The 26763-nt window shown below is 44.8% G+C and overlaps 1 protein-coding gene across 1 annotated transcript; it reads right to left on the bottom strand.

Annotated features, from left to right (window-relative positions):
• Positions 1 to 11905: 11905 nt before the first annotated feature.
• LOC135816962 (mitogen-activated protein kinase kinase kinase 7-like) lies at positions 11906 to 26763 on the bottom strand. The gene is made up of 9 exons (XM_065330066.1): positions 25630 to 26763; positions 23382 to 23717; positions 22645 to 22788; positions 20332 to 20472; positions 17211 to 17363; positions 15830 to 15967; positions 14798 to 14938; positions 12651 to 12732; positions 11906 to 11910 (listed from the first exon to the last, which is right to left on the bottom strand). The coding sequence occupies exons 1-9, from the start codon at positions 26530 to 26532 to the stop codon at positions 11906 to 11908; spliced, it is 2043 nt and encodes a 680-aa protein (XP_065186138.1). The 5' UTR covers positions 26533 to 26763.

Raw genomic sequence — 26763 nt, 5'->3', positions numbered from 1 at the left:
CTCTACAGGACAGGACAGGACAGGACAGGTGTGTGTGTGTGTGTGTGTGTGTGTGTGTGTTGTGGAGAGTGATGGACCAGTTCTAGCGGCAGCCGTGAGAGGAATCGTTTCCGATGATAAGCCAGATCCATAGCTGCTGGAGATGGCTCTCTCGAACATGGTCCCGCTCGTCGTTCTATATTGTCGGCCCCGTAAGGGGACACGTGACCGTAATGGCAGTGTTTACCAGGACCAGGACCAGGTGTGTGTGTGTGTGTGGTGTATGTGTGTGTGTGTGTGTGTGTGTGTGTGTGTGTGTGTGTGTGTGTGTGTGTGTGAGTGTGTGTGTGTGTGTGTGTGGTGTGGTGTGTGTGTGTGTGAGTGTAGTCAGAGAGTGTGACTGTTTTATACACGTTTGATTGTTTGTTTCTTGTGTGTGTATGTGTGTATGTCCACGTGACGCATGGCAAATGGACAATACAATAATGTACTTACATGTACCTCCGGTACGCAAACTAGTGAAAAATGCCTGTCAGAGTTGTGGAAGCATGAAGGTCCTCTTCATCTACATACATGTATGATGTGCATGTATGAACATGTACAAACTACTTTCTCATCAGTCGGATGTAATGGACCTTATGTCATTTGTACAGATCCACGAAATCCAGTAGAATCCCGTAGACCCGGTAGGGTGTTGAATGTGCAGGACCCTATTGTGTTTTTTTGCTATTTCCACTAAGAAATGGGGCCTGAAGGCATTTCATACGAAAACCTTTTTTCTGACAAAGATCTAGCTAGTCATTAGCTCTAACCAAAGTGAAGAAGCTGGAAAAGCGATTGCTGGTTATTGAATTATGACGCTAAAAAGGTCAAATGCGCATGCATAGCACACAATAAACACCCTACCGGGTCTACGGGATTCTACGGGATTTCGTGGATCTGTACAAATGGCATTATTATTATTTTTTATTTATTTCACCTTCCCGTGGCCAAAGAATATAGGCCAATATGGAGAGAGGGGGGCGGTAGCCAGCCATGTCAGTAAACAAAAACAAAGCAAAAATAAATATATATTATACATTACTGGAGGCAAAGAGAAACATATCGGAAAGAAGAATTAGCAGTTCTTAGAACACGAGCTTCATGTTGGCCTTGAAATCCTTTAGCGTACAAGACGATTTTACTGATAGAGGCAGGGCCAGCCAGAGAGAATAGGCAGCGAAAAACGGAGATCTGGTATAAGCTGATGTTCGGGCTTCAGGTAAAATGCAGGGATTGCGCGTAGGACGAGTGGGAAGAAACCAGTTATATTTACGCAAGTGTGGCGGGGCTTTGCCAAGACGAATAGAATGAACAACAATACACAGTTTTCGATCCGCATGACTGGAGATAGGGCAGGTGTTAAACATATCATACAGCTCGGCAGAAGGAAAGTATGATGGTTTGCGGAAAAGGACTTTGAGTATCCTCTTATGGTGGACTTCCAGGGTACTCATTAACGATTTACTTAGTAGGGATGACCAGGCGGTTGAGCAATAGAGAAAAATGGGGAGAATATAGCAATGATAAAAAAAGGCGAATGCATTCAAGCGGTAGGTGGGAGCAGTGAGACACGAGGTAGCCAACAGCTTTACTGACTTTGCTACAGATATAGTCGACATGTCTACTTAACGATAAGTCTGAGTCAATGACCAAACCAAGATGCTTGTGTTGTTTTACCACTGTGAGGTCTGTGAGGGATCCGGGAAGAGTGAATGCATAGGTTGGCTCTGAGTTCGGCAGGAATAATATCTCAGTCTTGGCGATATTAGGTCTTAGTCTCCAGGTAGTCATCCACGGATGGACTTCGTTGATACCGCGCTGGAGACTGTCTCGCAGCCTGTCTAGACACTCATTGAACCGGAGCAGTGCAGTATCGTCAGCAAAATAAGAACAAACCCTCCAACATGACTGGGAAGATCATTAATATACACTAGGAAAAGGAGGGGCCATAGGATGGATCCCTGGGGCATTCCGGGCAGAACAGGTGAAGCATCTGAGAGAAGTCCACCTACAAAGACAACTTGCGTTCTGTCGGATAGGCAGACAGGCATAAGGTCGATTTAATCATCCCTTCTTGCTTTTTCACTGCCAGATATCGCTGGCAGATAACACTTCACAACATAATGTCATGCCCCAAGTGCTGCAAATGCACAGTCATCCACGATTTACAAGTCATCTCTGCTGCGAGTGTGTCTCGCCAAACACTAATAATGAGTGACATTCTAAAAATTAATGATTTCCAGTGTAGTGAATGTCGTTTTGAACTGCGTCCTCAAGTATCACCTTTCACTACTAGCAGCAAGCGGAAAATCGTAATGCTCGCAGGAGGCTGGCGACCAGGACATGTTCTGCGTGTGATTACAATGAGAACTGGCCACCTGCGACTGAACAATTGTCTGTGAGCTGACCCTCCACATTGTGAACTCGTCCGAGACATACCCAAAACTGTGCTTCTCTGGATGGCAGTTGTTCGCCATGGGACATTAGCCAGCTAGATCGATGGGATGTGGGATAGAGGGAATGATCAGAGTTGACTTGCGAACGCTGCACAGACAGTAAATACTTAACCCTTTAAAGAGCCGATTGGAAATTTCAAAATTCTGCATATTTTCAAATTGTTTGGGACGTAACTTCAGTTCTACTCACTCAATCTTCACAATCTTGGGCTTCCTGGAAAGGTCTCCGCGAGAGGAAGAGACTGAGGTCACGCATGATGACCAGGACGAAAAACTATTTAACCAACAGGCTCAAACCAGCCACGTCGTGTGGCATGTGCAGTACATGATTGCGCATGCTTGATTATGACATGGGGCCGATATATGAACACGACCGTGTTTAATCCTGTGACGAGGAATTGATGCAGGCGAAAGGCGCAAAAAGCATGACATTATACACCGGTAAGATGTATTGCGGATCCACGTACATGTATATGATGTAGTCCACGTACAGGGTGTACATGTGTATGATGTATTCCACGTACAGGGTGTACATGTGTATGATGTATTCCACGTACAGGTGATGGATCAAAGACTACCTTTCCGCCTCAGTGAGACTCCCCATGTTCAGACGTTAGGTGCAGCTTTTTATAATGGGTCGGAAGTATAGATCGGATCCACCAACCAGCCAGAGGTCATAGGCCAACATGAAAAAAGAATTTGAGAAACACAAATGACCGCCACTATTCATTCACGTGGATACTGCATGTCAGGAGACATGGGCAGCAGCAAGTAAACACGCGCCTACATTATTTATTATTTTTTTATTATTTTATTCCAAGCAACACATAGCTGGGGTAGCCAATGACCACTTTACGTGGCGATTGCAGGGTTTTATTGCCAACCATGGCTAACAAGGAAAAGAGTAAGAAGTCAAAAGGAAAAGAAAAAGAAGAAAGAAGCAAATATGGACTAAAATTGTGATCTACTGGTAAAGCAAGGCGTTCCTGAATGCTGTTAAAGTAGAAAGGCCCTTTGTCTCCTGGTGCAGCTTAAGCCAATTCAAATAGCCAATGAAACGGGGGGGGGGTGTAGGAATGCAGAAGAGCGGGCTAGAAGAAAGGAGAGTTGGTTCCTAGTGGAGCTATCCCGTCGGACATGTACATTGTATTTCTGATACTGCAGAACCAACAAGGCAGCCTATGCTAGTAGTTGGTGGATAGGCGGAGGGAGTTTGATTGCGAAAGTCTATCCTATAAATCGGGAGTTAATACGTAACGTTGTTCGCGTGGAGGTCGTGGCCCGGTGAAGCCTGCCTTTGTTCTCGAGTTCCATGCTTCCACTCAGGTCAGGTAGAGAATCCAGAATGCACCTGTTCAGTTCAGTTCCAACGCCTCAGTCAGATGCACGAAGATCCGCATCTCTCCTTGCACCGGTGTTCAGAACTCCCTATCGATGAACGGAGCAATACGCAATCACCTAGGTGGCTGTGGCGACCACAGATCGTGTTTCTTACCTATTACCAGTACATATACAGCCAGCGACCGCTACCGTCGTTTAGTTCTCTAAAACCAGTCAACCAACGTGTAGACTGTAGTGTATTGTGATTTTTCGCTCGTAACATCACGCATCACTTCCCGGCACGGCCAAGAAATACACCCAGTCACATATCGGGCAGCGCATCGCATCGCTTCTTCCTCGAGTTCTTGAGCGTCTCTTGCGTTGCGCGCCGCGGAGAGCGTCTTGTTTTCGGGTAATGCCGATTCTCACCTGTCGGCTAAGCTGATTGTTCTCAGATGTGTGACCGGCATGGAACATGCAATCAGCTGCAAGTACATGGACATTTACGTATCTGGATGTCCATTCCAGCATACCAGTGCACTATTAGTATTACAAAATGTACTGCAAAGTAATGACACGAACTGCACAACACGGTCGGCTGCTATGCGGGCAAGTCATTATTGCTTGGTTGGTATATTTTACTTTACTTCGCCAGAATTAACAGGCATTGCTGCCTTCTTGCATGGACATTTGGAGGTTCTTCACTTTTGCTTGGATACACTGGCGAACTTAAAACAGTGACCTTTCTACAACCATCCACGGTTGGTAGAGTCCCTGTCTGTTGAGACCACTTGAACCGTGTGGATCTTAGACCCGGTTCTAACCCTCTTTATTCTAGGGGGGGGGCTTTTTCTAGACTTCTCCTAACGTGAGTCGTGTATTCTGTGATCACCCTATCCTGGATGTGTTCTTGGTATATACGACTAGCGAAGTTGCACGGTGTGATCTCAGAGTAAAGATATGCCTGTCACTGCATGTATAAGTACATGTACGGTAAGACCTGTGACTAACGACCACCCCTTGGGGCCAGAGAAAGTGGTCTTTAGTGGAAGGTGCTCCTTAGTTAGAGGTTTGCACCGCGCAACCATACTCTTGTTCATGAATGTGAGACCGTCTGTGCCTGGCGAAGTGGTCTGTACTACAGTAAAAGCTGTAACTAAAGACCACCGTGACTAGCGACCAGCCTGGTACTAAAGACCACTTCGCCAGGCACGGACGGTCTCACGTTCAATAATGGTTGTGCGGTGCAAACCTCTAACTAAGGACCACCTGCCAATAAAGACCGCTTTCTCTGGCCCCAAGGGGTGGTCGTTAGTCACAGGTTTTACTGTACCAGGCTGGTCGCTAGTCACAGTGGTCGTTAGTCACAGGTTTTACTGTACCACGCTGGTCGCTAGTCACAGTGGTCTGTAGTACCAGGCTGGTGGCTAGTGACAGTGATCTTTAGTCACAGATTTTACTGTACCAGGCTGGTCGCTAGTGACAGTGGTCTTTAGTTACAGGTTTTACTGTGTTGCGCTTCCACCCTCATTTGACCTGAAATTGTGGCGTTTAGGACCCTGGGCGACTCAAGCCAAGGCGGTAGTTCCAACAGTTTTTCGCCTCCACCTGTTGTTGTTGTTCATTTTACTTCACCAAATGAACAGGCATAGATGCCTTCTCACCTGCCCATAGGACAGGTTCTCACAGAATGATGAAGGGTCTTATGCTCACTTGCAGTGGGCAGTCGCCCTTGGCGGAAACTGCTCTCCTTACGCATGCATTGCACAGGACACAGCACAATTGCAATGTCACATTGTGATGACTGGGTGTGTTGGCCAGTGCATTTTTGAACATGACCAGTAAAGCCATGACTGTGAACAGGGCTGATACGAATTGTAACTAAACAATAGGCGTGAGCATTGGACTCTGGAAAAGTACGTAAATAATTTCATTACACAAGGCAGAACAACAGACACCAAAAAGGTTTCTCCTAACTCCGAGTTTCGTGTTTCAAAAAGCACTCATCAGGCGATAAAACATAATAGTGTTATTCGCTAGTTACATGTACATTGTGCATGTACATGTATATAGGGCAATTATAATGTTAAATGTAGGCTAAAGCAGTGCTACAACCACGACACGTGAGGCGATAACACCAGCACTGGAATACACTGCGACTCTAAATTGCATTAAACAGGTATTCACATGCCCGTCTCTTACTCTGTATGTAAACATGGTAAAAATTCACCTAGGGTTCCCAGTAAAAAGGCAACGCCTGTTGGGACTCCCCTAGTAAAATAATAAAATCTACTACTACTACTACTACTACATGTATATACAGTGTACATGTAAGTACACTTGCACACGTACATCTACAGTACAATGTACGTCACGAATCGATGGTGATCACTGCACACTGCAGCCAACAACAACAACAACAACATGCAATCAAGGAAACCTGACTTCAGAGTGATGGTGAGCGTTGAGTTTGCTGGAGAAATGTCAAGACATGTAGTGTCAAGACAAAAAACCAGCACACCCCGCTGTGAAAGTAATGCATGTAACACGATAGTAGTGCAGCTAGTTCTGCAATAGAATTCAATTATTTCTAAGGTCGAAGTGCAAGTACATGTACATGTACATTGTACACGTGATTGTAGATTTAAACCTCTGATGCATTCTTGACAGCTTTCCTTCTTCCGCAACCAATGCATGTTTCTCAGCTACATGTACATGTTCGCATCAAGTTAGTCAGAAAGTTTGAGTTACACACGGCCAGCAGCACTGAGCCTTTACTCTCTGTACTGCGACAGGCATTTAGTCCCAACTCCAGCACATGCACTCTGTTGTGGCGACTCCACTCGCCACACCAGCCAGCAACACGACTCCAAGGTGTTCTATTGTAATGGCATGTACATGTACATTCTCCATTTTATTTTAAATATCTCTACTGTAAAACCTGTCAAGGCGACCACTCGGATAGGGCGACCACCTGTCGAAGAAGACCACTGAAACCAGGATGCTATTTCCAGTCAAATGACCCTCGATAAGGAGACCACCTGGTAACAGAGACCACATTTTGAAGGTCCCTTGAGTGGTCGTCTTAGACAGGTTTCACTGTACCTATATTGAAGTGATTTGTGTGATTGAAAAAGCTGCATGGAGGAATTCTACATCATGCATGTCACTTGTAATACATTATCTACTCTAACTTCGAGTCGTTTTGCAGGCTCATGTGCTGAATGAGGTCCGCCGGAGAGCGCATGTTGTAGCACTTCGACTACATCATGATGAACATGCATAACCTGCTTACCCTCCCATGCCTTTCTCTTTAATAGGCATAGCAAAAATGTATTTGGTAAGTGTTCTATTTTTAAAGGAAATGACCAAAATGTAACATGTTATCTGTAGTTTGTGTCCAACACTAACACTAACAGTTATAAGTAAGATGTTGTGTAGTCAGAAGGTGCAAATAAATAATAAATTGCACGGTTTGCGTGAGACTCGGCTGGAAGGCGAGTTTTCCGGAACCGCCGTGGGAATGTGCAACAGCTATCACAATACTGACTGATGTGATACTGACATTCAACCACCTAATGATCCGGTGATAAGTGTTCTATCTTCAGGAAAGCATGTTTGTTGTTTACTTCGCACAAGCTGTTCATATCAGGGAGTAGTACAATACCCGATATTTTACTACTCACTGGTTCATAGTGATGTTTCTATTGACAAGGATCATTTGGGTCTTGAATTCGATTTGATGTAAATACATTATGTGTACATGGAGACCTCGAGCTTAGTAAACAGGCCATCAACTGTGTTGTGTCATTGTTCTTAAGTGTTGGCACAGGACTACATGCAACGTTAGGTGCTAATTGACGCCTGAGCTTTCTCATGACAATCCAAGAGGCGAGATCAAGTGTTTGGACAGCAGCAACATTTCTGGCTCTGGCTTGACAGATGCATAATGCTAATGCCAAGGTAGACAATAGTTTAGTAAACACACTGACCCTCATACACTTGCTACGCGTCACAATGCAGCCAAAGTCGCAAAGGGCCAGTGGGGTTATCTGGGCATGTCGAAACGAGAATGACACGTACGCGATATATAGCAGTTTCCGGTTGTGTTCATGATAGCTCTGTTGCGGTTATTATCAGTAGTGATGCATATGTCCTTCAGCACTGTTTCCTACCGCTTAAAAATGCTCGATATCAACATCTTCCGGTTGTTCTTCATGTAGACTATAACAGCGATTACAAGCTCTAGGTGTCTGTCGACAACACCAGTACATGTATTCAGAATCCATGTCATTGTGTGATCCTGAGGAGTTGAACTCTTCCGCCACCCGTGGAGAATACAGTGTAGTAGTGCTGTACTGTGCTGCATCAGCTGTTGTCTGCTGTACATGGACATGTATCATTCTGTACACGCATTGCTCGTTCCACTACATGCCGTCGCACGTTCTTATCGTGTAGTTCAGTTCTCCCTCCGATCGGATTCACACTATGTCATTCACGGCATCCAAAATAGCTCCAGGGCTCCGCCATGCTCGCCTGGAATGGTCAGTTACATGTACAAGTATAGAGTCGACCTGCTTTTGTACTTTTGTACATGGAGGACCCAGAGATACCAGGAGACATACAATGCGAGTCACAAAGTCTCCTCCTCCCAAGGATACTGGACCAAAAATTGCAAGGACTAAGGAATTCGAGCAGCAAGCCTGCCTGCATCCCTCATTCCCCAACGAGAAGCCCATGGATGTCAACTTTACCAAACTGCTCCCGGAATTCAGTTTCTTAGGAGGCACCGCTGGTGCCACCGTCCCCAACTTCCCTGAGGCTTCCAGGCAACTTTAGGACCAGTCGACGCCAGGAAAGACTCCAGCTTGGTGACTTTGGTGTTAAGTCTATCGCCTGAGGCAGGCATCGGCATCAGACCAAGGGAGAAGACCTTCCGTTACATTTTCCTTGTGCAGCGACTAGTTTGGCGTCTCACCACTTCCCCACTGTCGTGAAATGCCTGGAAAAACAAGACCGTACACACCGCATGAAATCTAACTCCAATCTCGGTTAAAATAGCTATCATTTTATTTAATATGCACGAACACAGAAAACTAACACTTTCTCTCCGCAGCTATAGACGTTAGGCCAGGTAACATCTCTTGTCAAGCTTTGTCACCTGATTCCACAAGAATATCACGTAACAATGCACAGATAACTCTATCTCACACACTCTATATCGCGCTACATATCATAATTATGGCAATTGTTATGCTGGGCTTGCCACATTCATGGTAAATGTATTTAGCAGCACTCTCAGGGCAGGGTCAGTACCAATTTTCGTCTGATGATCCATTTAGTTCGTGATACTCAGAGTTACGAAACCGCAACTGCTCGTTCTTCTGTCTGTGTATTCCGCTCTTTGCCTTCGGAAAATTGAGCCCTCTACGGACGGGGGATGAACCGCACATGAAATAGATAGATAGAAAGATAGAGAGAGAGAGAGAGAGAGAGAGAGAGAGAGAGAGAGAGAGAGAGAGAGAGAGAGAGAGAGAGAGAGAGAGAGAGAGAGAGAGAGAGAGAGAGAGAGAGAGAGAGAGAGAGAGAGAGAGAGAGAGAGAGAGAGAGGGAGAGAGAGAGAGAGCGAGAGCGAGAGAGAGATAGAGATAGAGATAGAGAGAGAGAGAGAGAGAGAGAGAGAGAGAGAGAGAGAGAGAGAGAGAGAGAGAGAGAGAGAGAGAGGAGAGAGAGAGGGATAGAGATAGAGAGAGAGATAGATAGAGAGAGAGAGAGAGATAGAGAGAGAGAAAGAGAGAGAGAGAGAGAGAGAGAGAGAGAGAGAGAGAGAGAGAGAGAGAGAGAGAGAGAGAGAGAGAGAAAGAGAGAGAGAGAGACATGGAGCTAGGTGTAATATTGTTGAATGTCTCAATACCCTTTTTCAGTTTTGTGCCTTGTTGTAGCACTATCTAACTGTATAAGATGTCGTTACCTTGGTGGACTGTAGTGTTAGTCATAACACGGAACTTATTGGTCTTTTCTCTTTACATAATAATATTGGCTCAACATCCGAGTTCTAAGGAAGATGGAACGTATTTGTTGAGAAGTAGGAAGGCCTTCGAGGCAAGATGCCGTCCCATAGAGCACGAGAGGCTGACGATACACCTGACTTGATAGCTAAAACAGGTACATGTATGATGATGACAGCATATCACGACATGGTAGTTGTGTAGGGTCTTTACAACTCCCTGGTCCCAACAGAGGACGAATCGGGGGTTAAGGTAGCAGCCTGGTCCTAAATTGTATTATGGCATTCAACTGACCGTAACTTTGGTGTCTCTCAATGGACTTGAATGAAATTTGCACCACACACTCCTGCCACTATGCTGGCCCTCTGGACATGATTTAACCGGGGCATGACTCCACGCGGTTCACATAGTAGTCGGAGGACCGGGAACCTATACCAACCTGTCTCCGGTTGCAATCAGGAACACGGCTTTCAATGCACCTCCAGCAGGTGGTACCCTGTCATCAGGATACTCCAGTACATGTACATGACTGTACATGACTGAATACCATGTACATATTGTACAGGAACTTGTCAAATAATACTAATCACCAGACAGTTAGCTGTTTAGACCTTGGTAGCCTAATGTTAGGTCTCCTCAGCAGAGCTCAGACGTAGTGGGGGGGGGGAGAGAGAGAGAGAGAGGGAGAGAGAGAGAGGCAAAGAATCAATGTCAGAGTGATCCAACTGCGATAAACACAGCGAGCTTTTGACGAGGGCATAATTATAACATTGACGCTAACGAGAAGGAGTGCTCAACCAAGCCAGGACGAGAGAACGTAGTAGTTCTGACGTAAGAATCTCATTTTCTTTGACTAATCTGGAAGAGAGCTGTGATAATGTGTAGTTAACTCCTAAGATGATAAGATCATGCATGTATATGATTGTACAGGGCATATCAGAGAGTTGTATCTGAGGTATTTTAGTATTTTACCACTGTCTCTCGTTCATAATATTATTCATATGGCGCATGACCGGGGCCCTGCCAATTGGGCTCTGGGTGATATGAGCAATACATAACCCTGTCCAGCCCAATCCACATGAAAGGCGAAGCTTTGAGAATCCGTCCCCAATACACACAAGGTGTACACCACACGGAATATAACAGAATGCAATCGACTCCACTTTTAGCGAACTCGCTGCATGTAGCGAATTTCGTGATTATAGCAAATCAGAGTCCATGTCCCTGTTTAAACGGTTAAACCCATACAAAAAAATGATCTTTTATAGTATATCGAATAATTGTCGTTGATAAGGAACCACCATATCTCTTCATCTTGTGGGGCGGCATGCTAACTACATTGCCCGTCCGGCAGTGCGATGTCTCACATATTAAACCAATCATACTGTCATGAACTACATGTCGTGTTGCTTGTATGGTGTGAGTGCATTTCGGTTATAAAGAACCTGGCCTATAGAGAAGTAATTCTCCTGTACAATGGTGTTGGTTATATCAGGCGTTGACTTTGCTATGGTCAAAACAGTACTATCTATACAGTATGGATGCTGTTCACGTTATGAGGTCACCGCTATACACAGGATACTGCATTAATGGAAGAAAACATTACAAACACTGCTACTAGTACCTTGAACGTTATTTTCAACACAAGCAACACACATACACAACCCCCCCCCCAAACACACACACACACACACACACCTTTGACTTTTCGACGTCCATCGCTGGAGGTGATGGTAGCGATGCTACGGCAGAAGCAATAGCAACTTGTGCGGGGATTGCATGATTCAACAGCTTGGAAGGCTTAAGAATTGACCGCAACTATTCAGCCTCAGTGGTCCACACAACACAGCTATGAAGTGGGTTTTTGTAGCCAAACACACACACACAAACACATGCACGCACATGCACGCGGGCGTGCGTGCACGCGCACGCACGCACGCCCGCATGCACAAGCGCGCACGCACGCATATACACATACACAAGCACCATGATTGTACCATGTGCACCAACCACGTGAGTCGACAGAATCAGTACAAGGAAAACGTGATGTCGATGTGAACAATTCAAACTAACTGTTGCATAGATATCCTAATCATATGATTAATCTGCGAGAAAACAATCCAATAAGTAAAATTAAAAAATTCAGAACTATTACAGCCTACATATAATGTATAATGAACTCAGATGGAGAGCCAAGGATTAACATGAAGAGGAAAGAACCAAAGCAAAAATATATCCACCACTGGATACAAATGGTATTCTAGCAATTGCAAACGTTCTTTTCTGAGATAACCGGGTTAATAAACACCGGGAACCAGAAGCTACCTAAGAAAAACTGGAGTGGAATAACTATTGCGGCATCTACCTAATCCATTAAAAAAATCGAAGTACAGTGGTATAAAATACGTGGGATGTGTTCAGTTCATGTGAGAGTGCTAGATAGAACACGTCACCAAGCAAGGCGGTGGATGAGTGGAGGAAAACAAAATTCTCAATGAGAAGTGTAGAAAAGACAACTGAAAATTGTTGAAGATGTACAACTAAGGGGTTGTGTTGATGTGTGCGTGTGTGTGTGTGTGTGTGTGTATGTGTGTGTGTGTGTGTGTGTGTGTGTGTTTGTGTGTGTGTGTGTGTGTGTGTGTGTGCGTGTGTTGGGGAGGAGGGGGGGGAGAGAGTAGAGGAGTAGGATGGGATACAAGTTCAGTTTGTGTCACGCTGTGATCATTTACGTTATGATGCATAAAAAAGTGTGACCAAGTGACTGATGACAGGTGTCTACCAAGAAACCTTCAAAACACGAAAATCTTGTGATCACCCCAATAGGAAACAGCTACTAAACCCTCACTTGTCACGCAGACACCCATCGGCTCGTCCAGCTCTCCTTTTCCAAACTCAGCCAGTGGTGTGTAAGTTTCTGCGGCATATACCTGCAGAGACCATGGACAACACTGGTCAGTGTACATGAATTCCACGTGTTATAGCAGGTTGATGCATGGTGGTGTATGGATGATGTATGAATGATGGATGGATGCTGTATGGAGGATGCATTAATGATGTATGGAGGATGCATGAATGATGTACGGGTGATACATGAATGATGCATGGCGGGTGCATGAATGCTGCACAATTCATTTATGGATGATGGTATCATGGAAGGTATGGGTTAGCATGGTTAAGCCACACTGGAATATAAGCCGCACTGGGGTATGATCCACACTGGAGTATAAGCCACACTGGAGTAGAAGCCACACTGGAGTATAAGCCACACTGGAGTATAAGCCACACTGGAGTATAAGCCACACTGGAGTATCAGCCACACTGGAGTATAAGCCGCACTGGAGTATAAGCCACAATGGAGTATAAGCCACACTGGAGTATACGCCGCACTGGAGTATAAGCCGCACTGGAATATATTAGCAACACTTGAGTATAAGCCACACTGGAGTATAGGCCACACTGGAGTATAAGCAACACTGGAGTATAAGCAACACTGGAGTATACGCCACACTGGAGTATAAGCCACACTGGAGTATAAGCCACACTAGAGTATAAGGCGCACTGGAAAAAAGGCCCATCTGAACGATTTGAATTGTTTGGCACCAAATAGAGACATCTTTCCCATTTACCAGTGTTGATTTGACCATCAAGGTATAAGCCACGCAGGCTTCTCTTTGGATGTCTTACTGCTGTCTAAAGTGCGGCTAATACATGTCGCGAAATGACTTGGATCAATTTTTTTTATTCCTCGCGATATATCACCAGGCACAGAGAACAAGAGTTGAACCACCATTCGGATTGGCAAGAAGAAGAAGAATCCAAAAAACCATTTGTCCAAACCGTTCCTCGTCCAATATCACTGAAAAGCCCGTGAAGAACCAAACTCACGTGGCAATATTTGCCACGTTCAAGAAATCGGATCAAATACGTGTTACAAGTGAAACCGCAGTGATTCACCGGCACAAATACATGGTTGGCACAGTACAGAAAAACAGTATTCATGACTCAGACTGATGTCATGACAATTATGAATACTCCAGAAAATAAGGTATATGCAATAGGTGTGTAAACCACTTTGCTACTTCTGAAATATGTTTTCATTCATTAAAAGATGAATATGCGTCAAACCAGCACCATGGAGATAATTTCGGTCAGAGATTCAGTAACGTTACCTCAAACAAAGTCCTCTTACCCCGGCGTAAACTGAATCCACCACAACATGGCACGTATATTTCAAGTACAGTAAAACCTGTCAAGGTGGCCACTGGGATAAGGTGACAACCTGTCCTATACGACCACTGCAACCAGGACCAAATGATGCTATTTCCAGTCAACTGGCCCTGGATAAGGCGACCACCTGGTAATAGAGACCACATTTTGAAGGTCCCTTGAGTGGTCGTGTTAGACTGGTTTCACTGTATAAATGGGCGTCAAAGGCATACTCCTATACAAGTACTTAAATTCTACTTAAACTGATTAGGCATTTCTCCAAATGTCAACATGCAAGCCAAGCATACAGTAAGAACACAGCCACAGCACATCCAAGACTTGGTTGTAGCATTGATGTGTGTCCACTGTATTCCTTGCTCTGTTCTCCAGACATTCAGCACTCCACACAGTCTGAGTATGCATGGACACTAGGTAAACCCTAAAGCATATGTGCCAGAGGTACCATTTTGCAAATCATGCTAGTACTAGTATTCATTGCAAGCTTACATGTGAGACACACTTTCATACAAGGAAGTAGTGTAAGAGTAGAATGAACCCTTTGTTTTTTTTACTGTAAGAGCTAATGTACTCTTGCTTTACTTGTACTCTGTGCATGCAGTGTACATCACTTTCTGTGTTCATATCAGTGTTGTCTGATGATTGTACTGACCATGAATCACAGACTAGCAACAAACTGACCATGCTCCACTGTTGTATATGTACTGGGTACTACTCTCTGCCTGTAGGTATTTAGAAAGAAGAACACGACAACAAGCCCTCCCTTACCATAACACGTCCATTGCCTTGATCTACGACTAGAACATTGCCGTAGGCATCTGTAGTGACATGTCCCGGTCTCTGCAGCTGACCAAAAGCGCTACCCTTTGAACCGAACGAAGTGATAAACTCTCCATCGACGGTCATCACCTATTGTAGGAATTACAAATATTGAACATTCACACACACACCACTGTGGTGACAGCAAGAGTATAGATATAACAGCAGTGTAAGAATAATACTCCAACACACAGTGCATAGCTACTATCATTATGACTGTAGTGATGATAAGGTTACTGGTGTGCAACTGTAAAAAATCAAAACCTGAGGTAAAACATGGACCTGGCACCAACATTTGATTACTATGTATGTATTTATTGTAGCACATACACTGTTTGGTTTGTGACATGATATATAGACATGATGTTTAAGAGTCTAACTTCACATCAGCCTATACACTCTTACACTGAAAAGGATAAGTTAGGCGAACATGGCCAACATGCACTTGCATGACGTACACATTCATTTCTGATTGGATGAATATTTTCCTGCCCGACCCTGTCCAGTGTATATTCCGATAGATGGGTTGTCAATACCAGTAAAGTCTCATGCTCATACAAAGACCTGTCCCGACAATATGAAGCTGAACTTGCTACTGCTTCCATTGCTGCTGCTGCTGCTGCTGCTGCTGTAGTAGTTTGAGTAGTAGTAGTAGTTGTTGTCGTTGTAACGTGTTGTTGTTGTTGTTGTTGTTGTTGTTGTTGTTGTTGTTGTTGTTGTTGTTGTTGTTGTTGTTGTTGTTGTTGTTGTTGCTGCTGCTGCTGCTGCTGCTGCTGCTGCTGCTGTTGTTGTTGTTGTTGTTGTTGTTGTTGTTGTTGTTGTTGTTGTTGTTGTTGTTGTTGTTGTTGTTGTTGTTGTTATTGTTGTTGTTGTCGCTATCGTCTCTGTCGTCATCATCGTTGTTGCCGTCATTGTCATTGCGGTTGTCGTCGTATTCGCCGTAATTGTTGACGTTTTTGCCAGATTAACATGATAACATACCTGGATGCAATGGTTTTTCTCGTCTGCAATTAACAACCTGTTGTGGTACACTGTGATGCCGCTTGGGTATTGAAATTGGCCTTGACCTCTACCTTCTGTTCCAAACGCATATCCTGTCTCACCACTGCATGGCACAACCTGTACAGTACCAGTGTACATAGAAGAATATACACCTGTGAGTTGTTGTCTGATGATCGATTAAAATCGTGAAACTCAGAGTACCAGCTTAAACGCTTTTGATTCACCTCAAGTGTGTGTAAACCTGTGAGATATGTAATTCATTTGCACACGACTTACAACTAGATTTGGTGGCTGGGCTGTGACAGAGCTTTATGAAGCTTTCTAAAACACAAACATGTAGTGATGTACCGGTATGCCAATGGAACCCACATGCATATTCATACATACACACGCTCTAGCGCACAAACGCACATGCACACACACACACACACACACACACATATACACACACCAATACTTGCACATGCACGCACACACTACACTACACACACACACACACACATTACTCACGCACACACACACATGCACACACACACACACGCACACACACATGCTCGCACATACACACAGTGCACACGCACAAACACACACACACCCACACACACAATCGTGTACACACCCTCAAGCCCCCACACACAAACACAAGGCAAATGGACCCGCCCACCCACACTCAAACGGCTCCACCCACCCACGTCACACCAATGCTCCCAACCTGCATACCAATGCGCTCGTCCTTTTACGTGCTCATTTCCAAAGCTTGAACGGCAAGGGATTCAAAGGCATCTTGAGATGATGGATTGGCTATCGATCCATCCAACGGCAGATATCTTCTACTGAAATCGACTAACTCTAGATGGACTTCGGGAAATTATTCCACTTATAAGCTCACCACACATGTGTGAGTGGTTTAGGACATGGTGCAGAAAAGGGTTTGACAGCATTTACCTCCCCCCCCCCCCCCCCCAGTGAACGTAATACTGTAATACATGTATAGTAGATGGCAACACACACAGTCACAATCTGGCTTTATGAGCACCCACCAACAGAACTAGCTGACACACCCATCAAACATGCACTCACCCTCCACCCCCTCTCCCAACACACACACATGCACGCTTGCCAATGCAGAATTATGTTACAATCAACTTCCATCCTAAAATTATCAACTGGGATTGTACTGTGTTAAGAGTATATGATTGACCTGCTGTTACATGGTTGAAAACAGTCCCACAACTTGATGCTGAACAGTGATATAGGCTAGTTCTATCTTTATGTATACCACAGTACACTGTTAGTGGGTAGGAGAGGGATTTTACACAATACAACTGTACATGTACAGTGTGTACTGTCTGGTTATTACCTGAACCCGATTGTTCCATGAGTCCGTCAGTGCAAGGCACTGGCCCAGTGCGCTGTGGTTCACTTGGACAACACCAGATGGGAAGCTGAACTCGCCAATTCCTGATCCATGCCTTCCTTTGGTGCTGAACTCGGAGAAGTCCTTGTCAGTGATCTGCAGAGGGGCATGGAGATGGACAGGAGAAATCAAAATGATTTTAGAAATGGAAAATAACTTCGTCGAATTCTTCGTACCAGTTTTCGAGGAGACAAAAGTATAATTAATGCTATAAGCAGTATTAGTGCCAGAGACATTACCATGCAAGTGAACGCATTAAGAGTTAAAAAAAGGTGTGTAATTCCAGAACCAATTTTCTGCTGCAGTCATCAGTGTAGTTTACGGAACTACCTTAGGGAACTACTTACAAGTAAGGGTAAGCTGTTAATAAACAAAGGTTTAGTAATCGCGTGGTGATACAATAGAAACATAAGGGTTGCTGATAAATGTGATAAAACTAAGTAAAAAGGCTAGTAAACGAGGTGGTGATTATACATGACAAAGTGTAGAAAGAAACACTCGTATAAGGCTACTTCGAAGTAGTATATTCGTACGTGTGTATGTGCGTGTTTGTGTGTGTGTGTGTTCCGGTGTGTTTGTCCAGGTGTGTGTGTTCAGGTGTGTGTGTGTCTTCAGGTGTGTTCAGGTGTGTGCGTGTGTGTGTGTGTGTGTGTGTGTGTGTGTGTTTGTGTTCAGGTGTGCGTGTGTTCAGGTGTGCGTGTGTTCAGGTGTGCGTGTGTTCAGGTGTGTGTGTGTGTGTGTGTGTGTTTGGGGGGGGGGCTGTGCACGCTCACAGACGTGTCTGTGTATTTTGCCTCGACTGTCACTGGCAGCAAGATAAAATTCCTTGTGGTTGGTGGGAACATCACACCATCTGACACCCGTAACATTATTGTCGTGAAAGGTGAGGCAACGGAGAGTTTGCCCCTATTCCTCTCTACCTTAGTTCTGTTGCTACACCGGTTTACTCGCTAGAAGAGAATTGTGCCGGCGAAATGTTGAAGCACACAATACCTTTTGCAAACTGGGATGTGTCTTGACCACAAAATCAGTCCCTGTGCACCAAATGACATCTAAACTCTTCCTGTACAGCCTCCATCCTAGTGTATAGTAGTGAGTGATGGACTCCACTGAAAGCACACCTTGAAACCAGGCATTTCAACATGTTCTGGACAGCATTGCCCTGACGGGCTAGGTCACCTTGCCAGAATGCCAAACCTCCCAGATTTCCAATCAACTCCTGTTTGGACAGCTGCCCAATACTTGTTTGAGATGTGGATCAGTAAAACAAACAGGTGATGGGATGCAGCTGCTCATGACCTCATACTGCCGCTAGGGACATCCCCATCTCCTGTCGGTCTGAGACGGCTGATGGCAGAATATAGTGGTTTACGATGGTCATGAATTGGGCTTCTCCACACTCACTGACATCATCAACAATGGCGATAGTCTGCTTCATTGTTCTGTTGATGATTCTTCTCCAAACTCTGCTATCTTGCTTGCCACACATGTCTGGAGGCGAAACACATTCTATCTCCTTGCAATGTAGCTCAATCCTGGGTTCTACCTGGTATCTGGTCTATAAGCCTTTCATCGCCTTTGCCCATGGCATGAGATGTCACAAGTTGGCAGTGTGTGTGGTTCTATGTGCACTTGAGAGGGAATGCTGTATGAAGGTATGTGTACGTTTTTGAGTGTGTATTTGAAGTATTCTGTGGGTGAGTGGTTGGGCGTGTCTGGGTGTATGTTAGCGTAAGTGTGTGTTTGGGTTTTAACATGTGTTGGCCAATGTATGAAGAGGAGAGTGTGTGTGAAATAACAGTGGTGCTGCCCAACAAATACAGGTTTTGCTCGCAACATGAGCCATTAGTTAGTAAGTGCTCATCATTGCAGCAAGAAAACCATTTCAATAAAATTGTATTACAAAGAGGTATTTACTTCTGTATGGGTTATAATGTGGGTATCCAATGACAACATAGTTTGTGTAAAATGTACATGTATGTGTAATTGTATGTTGTTGATTACTCAGGGGTCGTCTGTAAACACATGTATTTACTTAGAGAAGTCTAACAGGTGTTTGTGGTGGGTTCACCTGCAAGGTGTATTTACATTTCAGAGTGCATGCATGCCATACCGCGTGTGTACATGTACATGATGTACTATACTGTAGTGGATATGGAAATCCGGTCACACGTCTAGCGGCCCCAGGGCGCTGGCCATGCAGCCGTGGGCAAACAGAACACACATGCGCTGGAACGCGCTGGTCGCATCGGAACAACATGACTGTGCACTGTTCTGTACGCGCTGAGGGCGCCGGTCCCGGTTAATCGACTGGATTTACATGTCCACGACAGTAGCACTGCTACAGCTAGTAGTAGTACAGGTAGGCGTTGAGCTGCACTACACTGCACTACACGCGTCACGGCAGAGTAGACAGGGACACATACACAACCATACTCTGTACTCCCAGAAACATGTGCTTGCATGCAGTGACAGCTAGCTACCAGCAGAATTGTAGGTGTGAAACAGGATCCTTGGGCTTGGTTTAATTAAGGTTCAGGTGCACATGTAGACCATGACAGTATGACTTACATGTAGGTGCACTTGCTTTACATGTACATGCAACCCTACAAGATTTGGTTCGTTATAATTATACGAAAACTGTGCTGTAACTTCACTATAAAGGGTCAAATTTTGTATGGTTTCAAACAGGGACATGGACGAGGGTTAGCTATATCACGAAATTCGTTAAAATGCGAATTCGTTATAAGTGGAGTCGACTGTACTGAATGCGTGTTCATAGCATGGTGTTTATTATGAGTGGTATTATCTGCACTTTTCGGGGCCTCGCTAGGGGTGGGTGGGTTAAGAAAGAAACGCCTATTTGACGTCTCTAAGTAAATACATGAATTTACGGACGCCCCCCCCCCCCACACCCGTGTGCCGGTTTTCACTTTTGTTTCTCTGGGCCTTTTGAAGTTTTCTGAGCAGCTGGCTTTACTGCATTGTTGATTAATTTTGCCTATAAAAGAGGAAACTGTTTACATGTAATCCTTACAACATGATTGGAACACCAAGGCTATACCTGTAGTCGGTTGTTGCCAGTATCAACAATGATCACTCGTTCATCATCTGTTACATGCACACCTACTGGGCAGTTGAACTCTCCACAGTTTGTACCCTTCTGACCAGTCGTCTTCTTGAACTGGCCATCAACACCGTGTATCTAAGTGTATTGACAAAAAGGAATACAATTTACAAATGTTAACACAACCATGCACCCATACATAGCCCAGATCCAAACATAAATGTAGTAAACATTTGGTTGCAGTTCTATAGTGTGAATCTAGCGAAAAGCTCGTCCAAAAATGTCAGTCACACATGCACACCCAATGTGCTGTCGGCCACCCCATTCCACGTGCACATCACCACCACAGCCAGGACAATATAGTTTACAAATTGACATTTCAGACCCTCCAGATAGCTTTTTGGTCCAACATGGTGACAGAGTTCATCAGTGGAGGTTGTTGATAATGGTTGATTAAGATACAATGAGTGATTGATGTTGTATAGGCGAAAACTTTCACAATTTCACACCTTCCGAGTCTCTAGTGTGGCATGCCCTAGCAAACAAAGGGGTTAGGTGATAGAGTGAAGCTTGGTTATAACGACACCCGAGATGGAACGCCAAAAAAGTCCTTATTTGCGATCTGTCACTATATCCGATCTTGGGATTTCCAACACAATATGCACACCAAAACGCGGCAAAATTAATTTTCTGCACAATGGTGCTTTTTTCAACTAAACACAAGGAGCGCTTCGTCCAACTCAGGAAAACTCGACTGCCTAGAGCTCTTGGCATCCATTGACGTCGCTTTCTTCACTTTGGCCACAATCTCCTCTCGGTTCTTGATGAAGCCAGCGAGAGTACCGTGCGCGACTCCATACTTTTCTTGAACGAATGTCCGCTTTGCACCTTTGTCCAGCTCCTGCAGAATGGCGTACTTTTCCGCGTAGGAAAAGCGCTTTCGCTTTCCAACAGAGACAGGGCAAGACATCTCGAACTTCCAAGTCTTTGGTCCAACGACAACTGAGAAAGTGATTTCTCGGAGAAAAAAGCATGGCGAATAATGTTGCGAAAATCCGTCGCAGAAGATACGGAAGGTACGGAGGGTAAGTGCGCACTACACCTGTACACAGGACACGTATTTTACCGTCAGTAGATCTACGACATGTCGACACTCCTTCGAAGTTTCCGGGCGTGTACGAGTGTGCAGTGCAATGTAGTGTACAGTCGATGTACACTAGACTGCACTGTACGATCTTGTGCACCCGGCCCGCGGCAGCTGTGAAAGCCAGAACCGATCGTACATCGTACTTCTCAGTCGTGAGAATGTCGTTATTTTGACCCATTTTCACACTACGGTGCATGACAATTTGGTCGTTATTCTCGATTTGTCGTTATTCGAGTTGTCGTTGCAACCGATCTTTTTTGTACACAAATCAATACAAAATTGCTGCTGCCATGGATTTTTTGTCGTTGTAGCTGATCTGTCGTTATAACCAATGTCGTTATAACCAAGCTTCACTGTAACCGACAGTTTTAACAGATGTGACAATACAAGCGTGCAGTGTTTGGACATGCAGCACTCGTATGTATGAGTGGCTATTGGCTACTAGTAGCACCTCTCTTTGTTTGTTTATTTTGCACCAATTCTAGTACTGCAGACGACCTGAAAGTATGTCCCAGTAACGCACACTTGCACGATCTGTTATCACCTATAGCCTCAGTGTCCTATAGCATGCCTAACTTCGACGTAGAAAGCGCAGAATTGCGACTGTTTTACCCTATTATAACATTATTCCTTCACCCGGATCAGCAACCAGCACTGATGAGCTCTGTTGGAGCAAAGCAGCTGCCTTCAGGGTCTGAGATATCAATATCACAATGGAAATGTCCTCGTTGCGGTGGTGATGTGAAATTGGAATGGCTCGGCCAAGAAAATATTAACGAGTGGGGGTATCACAGGTATTCAAAGTCTTTTGTGATTTACAATGATCACCTTTCTCCAGTTTGATAGTTTAGAAAAACTGATCACGTCTGAAGAGAAATGACACTCTGCTCATATCAACTTCTCACGCGGCTCTTGTGTTCACTGGGATTGCAGGTTAACTGGATGGTGCAATAACGTAAAATTTAAATGTTGAAGAATTCATCCAAGGGATTGTCTACTACTGTTTCAGACAGTCTTGAGCATCTTCAACTTGACAAATTGGGATCCTTATTTATAAATTCTACTAATGCACACACAGACCCTCCCGAGCAGGTCATGTATCATAGTGACATCTATATACAAATTGCACTTGTCGGATATCAATGTACTGTGAGTTCAGTTACCTTTATTCTGTGGTTTCTGGCGTCACAGATGATCAGGTCACCAGCTTTGTTGGATGCTAGTCCCGAAGGGCCGTTAAACTGGTCTCTCCCTCCGCCGTGACTACCAAATGAGCACCTTGATTTGCGGATCTGTGTGTAATCACGCTGCAATACAGGGAAGCAGTAAGAACAGCAGCAATCGACACTAGGACCATAGAGGGAGAAAGTAGTGATGTCAAACCTGGCTGGGTGGTCATACACTTCATACTTCGATTTCAAATTTTCATTGGCCTCATGTTTCGTATAAGGAGTAGATGATGGTATATACATCACCCTAAGGTGAGGGAACACATTTTTTGACTATACAACCCTACAACAATTGATCAGAATGGGCAGCGCTATCAATCCTCCGGAAGGTCTATGACAAAGCAGTTTCAAGCGTTACCATGACCACAACTCATCATTGAGGCAACAACAATGGAGTCGGCAGCAAAACGAACAAAGGAAAGGACTAAACTAATATCATTTGTAGCATAACTAGTCATATATACTCATGGTTTTGCCCTGCATAGTGAAACTCTGACTTGAACACACACCAGTGTTGTGTGTATGTAAACTATACTCAACTAATACATGATGACGTCATACACGTACCACTACACACCCAGTCATGCAGGGCAACAGACTGTAGGAGAAATTTGATACACCGTCGCATAAACTTGTACTTGTAAAAGTAAGCCTTTCAAAAGTAGACCAACCTTCCGTGGTGGAGATGCAGCAACTACTGCTGCCGCTGCTGCTGATGCTGTTGATGGTGAAGGTGACAACTGTCTGGAGGCACGTGACTCCAGGGCAGCAAAGCGTGAATCCACTGCGGCAATGCGTGAGTCCACTGCAGCCAAGCGTGTATCCACGTTGGAGCTGAGTGAACTGAGGTTAGTGACGACGGTAGAAACTCTCTCCCTCAATGCATCCATGCCGTTCACTTTCTCTTCCACAGCTGTCACTCGGGTGATCATTGCCTGTTGTTGTGTGGAAATCGTTTGTAGTTGAGTCAGAATGTCTGCAAACTGACTCAAATAACGATCTGCGGACTAGACAAACACGTAAAAAATAACACCATCCACAAAAACACACATAGACATGCACACACATATTCACACACAAACACACACATGCACACACGCACACATATTCACACACACAAACACATACATGCATACGCATACACACACACACACACCTCAGACCTCAGACCTGCCCATCGCGGAAGCGATGATAGCGAACAGCTATGTTAGACATAGCAACTTGTGCTGGGATTACACCATTCAACAGCTTGCAAGGCTGATGACCGCCACTATTTTTACACACACACACACACACACACACACACACACACACACACACACACACACACTATAGATTCTTATGCTCTGCGTGCACGCAATTGAAGCATTTCTACCTATGGATCACAGAAAACACAAATATCCCGTGATGTGTAGTACAACGAGACAATTTCACAAATCCGAAAGAGAGCATTCAATTATTTTGCAAGGAAGAATTCAAAATTGACGGAGTGGAGCAGTAATCTCTGTATATTGAGTAGTACTAACTGGTCATTGCTATTATGGATTTAGGAGTCTCGTCCGTAATTATCGAAAAATTAAAAAAATCCGTCATCGTGCAAAATTGTCTCTAACCCACCCACCCACCATTTTTTCCCATTAATATTTTGATTTTTCCCAATGCCCAGCTATAAAAAAAGAACTCCTGACCCCAGGGTCACTGACTGCACCTGTGTCAGGTACATTGTACTAGTAGCTACTGTACTAGTTTGTTTTGTTTCTGGTTTTTGTTTGTTTTTGTTTTAGTAGGTCTACCAACGGCCATGCACGTCCTACAACTACATGTTCATCATACTGGTGTTTGCGACATTACGAGTACAGTCAGTACACTGCAAAGCCAGTGCAACAACTGTACGAAAGTCACTGAAGTAATGAATAAATAAAAGTGTATGAAAAATAGACTCGGAAAAATCAAAAAATTTAATTCCGCCATCACTCCTGACCGCCCACCCCCTTTTTGCATGAAGACGGATTTTTTAATTTTTAGAAAATCACGGATGACCCCTTATGACTCTGATCCACTACTTCATGTTTTCATGTTACCAATCTGGATAAGGGACCTATGCAAATCTATAACAACCCACCAGTTGATTACATAATTTCACTGGGCTATACTATGCATACTGCAGATGCACTCTACACCTATGTACTAGTACACGTCACATGGCTGATGTCATAGGAACAGCCAGTCACCAGCCAGCATGTGATTGTGAGGCCTGTGTTTTTCAATACAATCATCTTGCACACGTCAGTGTTTTGCCTTGTTGAAGTGTAAGAGTCCAGACAGGGTGCGCCGCCTCCACTGAAATATCAGCACCCTTATCATGTGTAATACAATGTCATGCTGCACAGCCAGCTAAGACTTAGGGGGCGTTTGAATTGTCTTCATCAACTGTTCGAACAAATTTATAAAAGAGATTAGTTGAAGTGTCCCATTAGAACGGTTTCTGGCATTTTAGAGTTTTTCAGTCGAATTGTCTTGGCGATGAGGACGTCCGATCAGATCGACCATCTCCACGTACTACATGACGTGGCTATTCCAAACTCTTTGGAACTAATCCACCCCTCCCATCGGATGAGGTTGTGGAGTTTCGAGGAGTTCGTTTTTCTGAAGAGGCCAATAAGGCCACCTCTTCAGAAAAGCGAATCTCCTGGAAAAGTCAAAGAGTGACAATTTGGCGAACGCGCTTTTAGAGTATGAGTGTGTACATAGGCAAAGCCAGGTCTAATGTATGCTCTGGTAGCTGCACCATTCAGGCATGCATCAGCCAGTATTACCCATTTACATTTACACATTGCATGTATACCCAGCTAGGCTGTATGCTAACAGTACAGCACAGTGAGCACAAAGTCATGTTATACTATGTGAGTACATCCATACCATAGAGTGAGGTGAGATCTGCAGTAAGTGCATGTGAACATCAGCCGATGTTGGTCTAGATCCAGGATCATCATGCAGACACGACACGATTAGAGAATGCAGTGGGTGATCCGAGCCCAGTCGATCCAGATCTGCTTTGCGTCGGCGACCCTCCGGAACTGATCTCCGCGTTCCATTCTCCAGCAGAACAGTAGCTTCAGTTGGGGAAGGCGGTCGTCCCACAAGCAGCGACAGCATCACCACTCCTAGAGAAAACACATCCAGTTTCTCGTCGTATGCTGTTCCTACTTGTCGGCTCTCTGGCGGCATAAAATAAGGCGTACCGGGGCATCGTGTCAAAGCCGTGACGTCCGCACCTTGACTACCGTGAAGAGTGCGGGCCAAACCAACATCAGCTATCTTGGCTCGCCCTGCCGTGACCAAGATGTTACGTGGTTTCAAATCGCGGTGCAAAATGTTCTTGCCGTGCAGAAAGCGCAAGCCTTCTGCCACGTCGAGTAGATACTGAAGGCTTTGAGCGAATGGCTCTCTTGGCTCAACTCCAATTCGATCAAATAGCGAGCCGGCCATCAGTTCTACCACTATACACGGAGATTGATTGGGAGCAATGCCGATCCCGAGGAGTCGCACAATTCTTTCATGTTGCAGTCGCCGCATGACTAGGCACTCAGTGCCGAATCGCTGCAGAAGAGCTGCACGCCCGACATTGCCCTGTTGGAGTAAAATACTATGTAAGACCTTCACAGCAACAGGGAGACCCTCCAACTCACTTGTATACACAGTGGCATCCGAGCCACGGCCTATCTCGGGTTTGTTCAGGTCAACTTGGACGTATCCAAGCCAAATTGCATCTGGGACACCAAGTCTCTCTTGGAGCTGAGTCTCAAAGTTGAACCCTGCCATTTCAGTAAAATAATAGTGTAACGCACGATCGTCTTGCTCTCGCAACTGTGTGTTTGATTGTGTCCGCGAGTGTTCAGCACCTTGTTATGGCGTTAGACGTACACTGCATTGTGTGTGAGTGTGTGTGTGTGTGGTGTGTGGTGTGTGTGTGTGTGTGTGTGTGTGTGTGTGTGTGTGTGTGTGTGTGTGTGTGTGTGTGTGTGTGTGTGTGTGTGTGTGTGTGTGTGTGTG

Source organism: Sycon ciliatum, chromosome 5 (assembly GCF_964019385.1).
Source record: "Sycon ciliatum chromosome 5, ocSycCili1.1, whole genome shotgun sequence".
Classification (NCBI taxonomy): Eukaryota; Metazoa; Porifera; class Calcarea; order Leucosolenida; family Sycettidae; genus Sycon; species Sycon ciliatum.
This window is presented reverse-complemented; position numbering and strand designations above follow the sequence as displayed.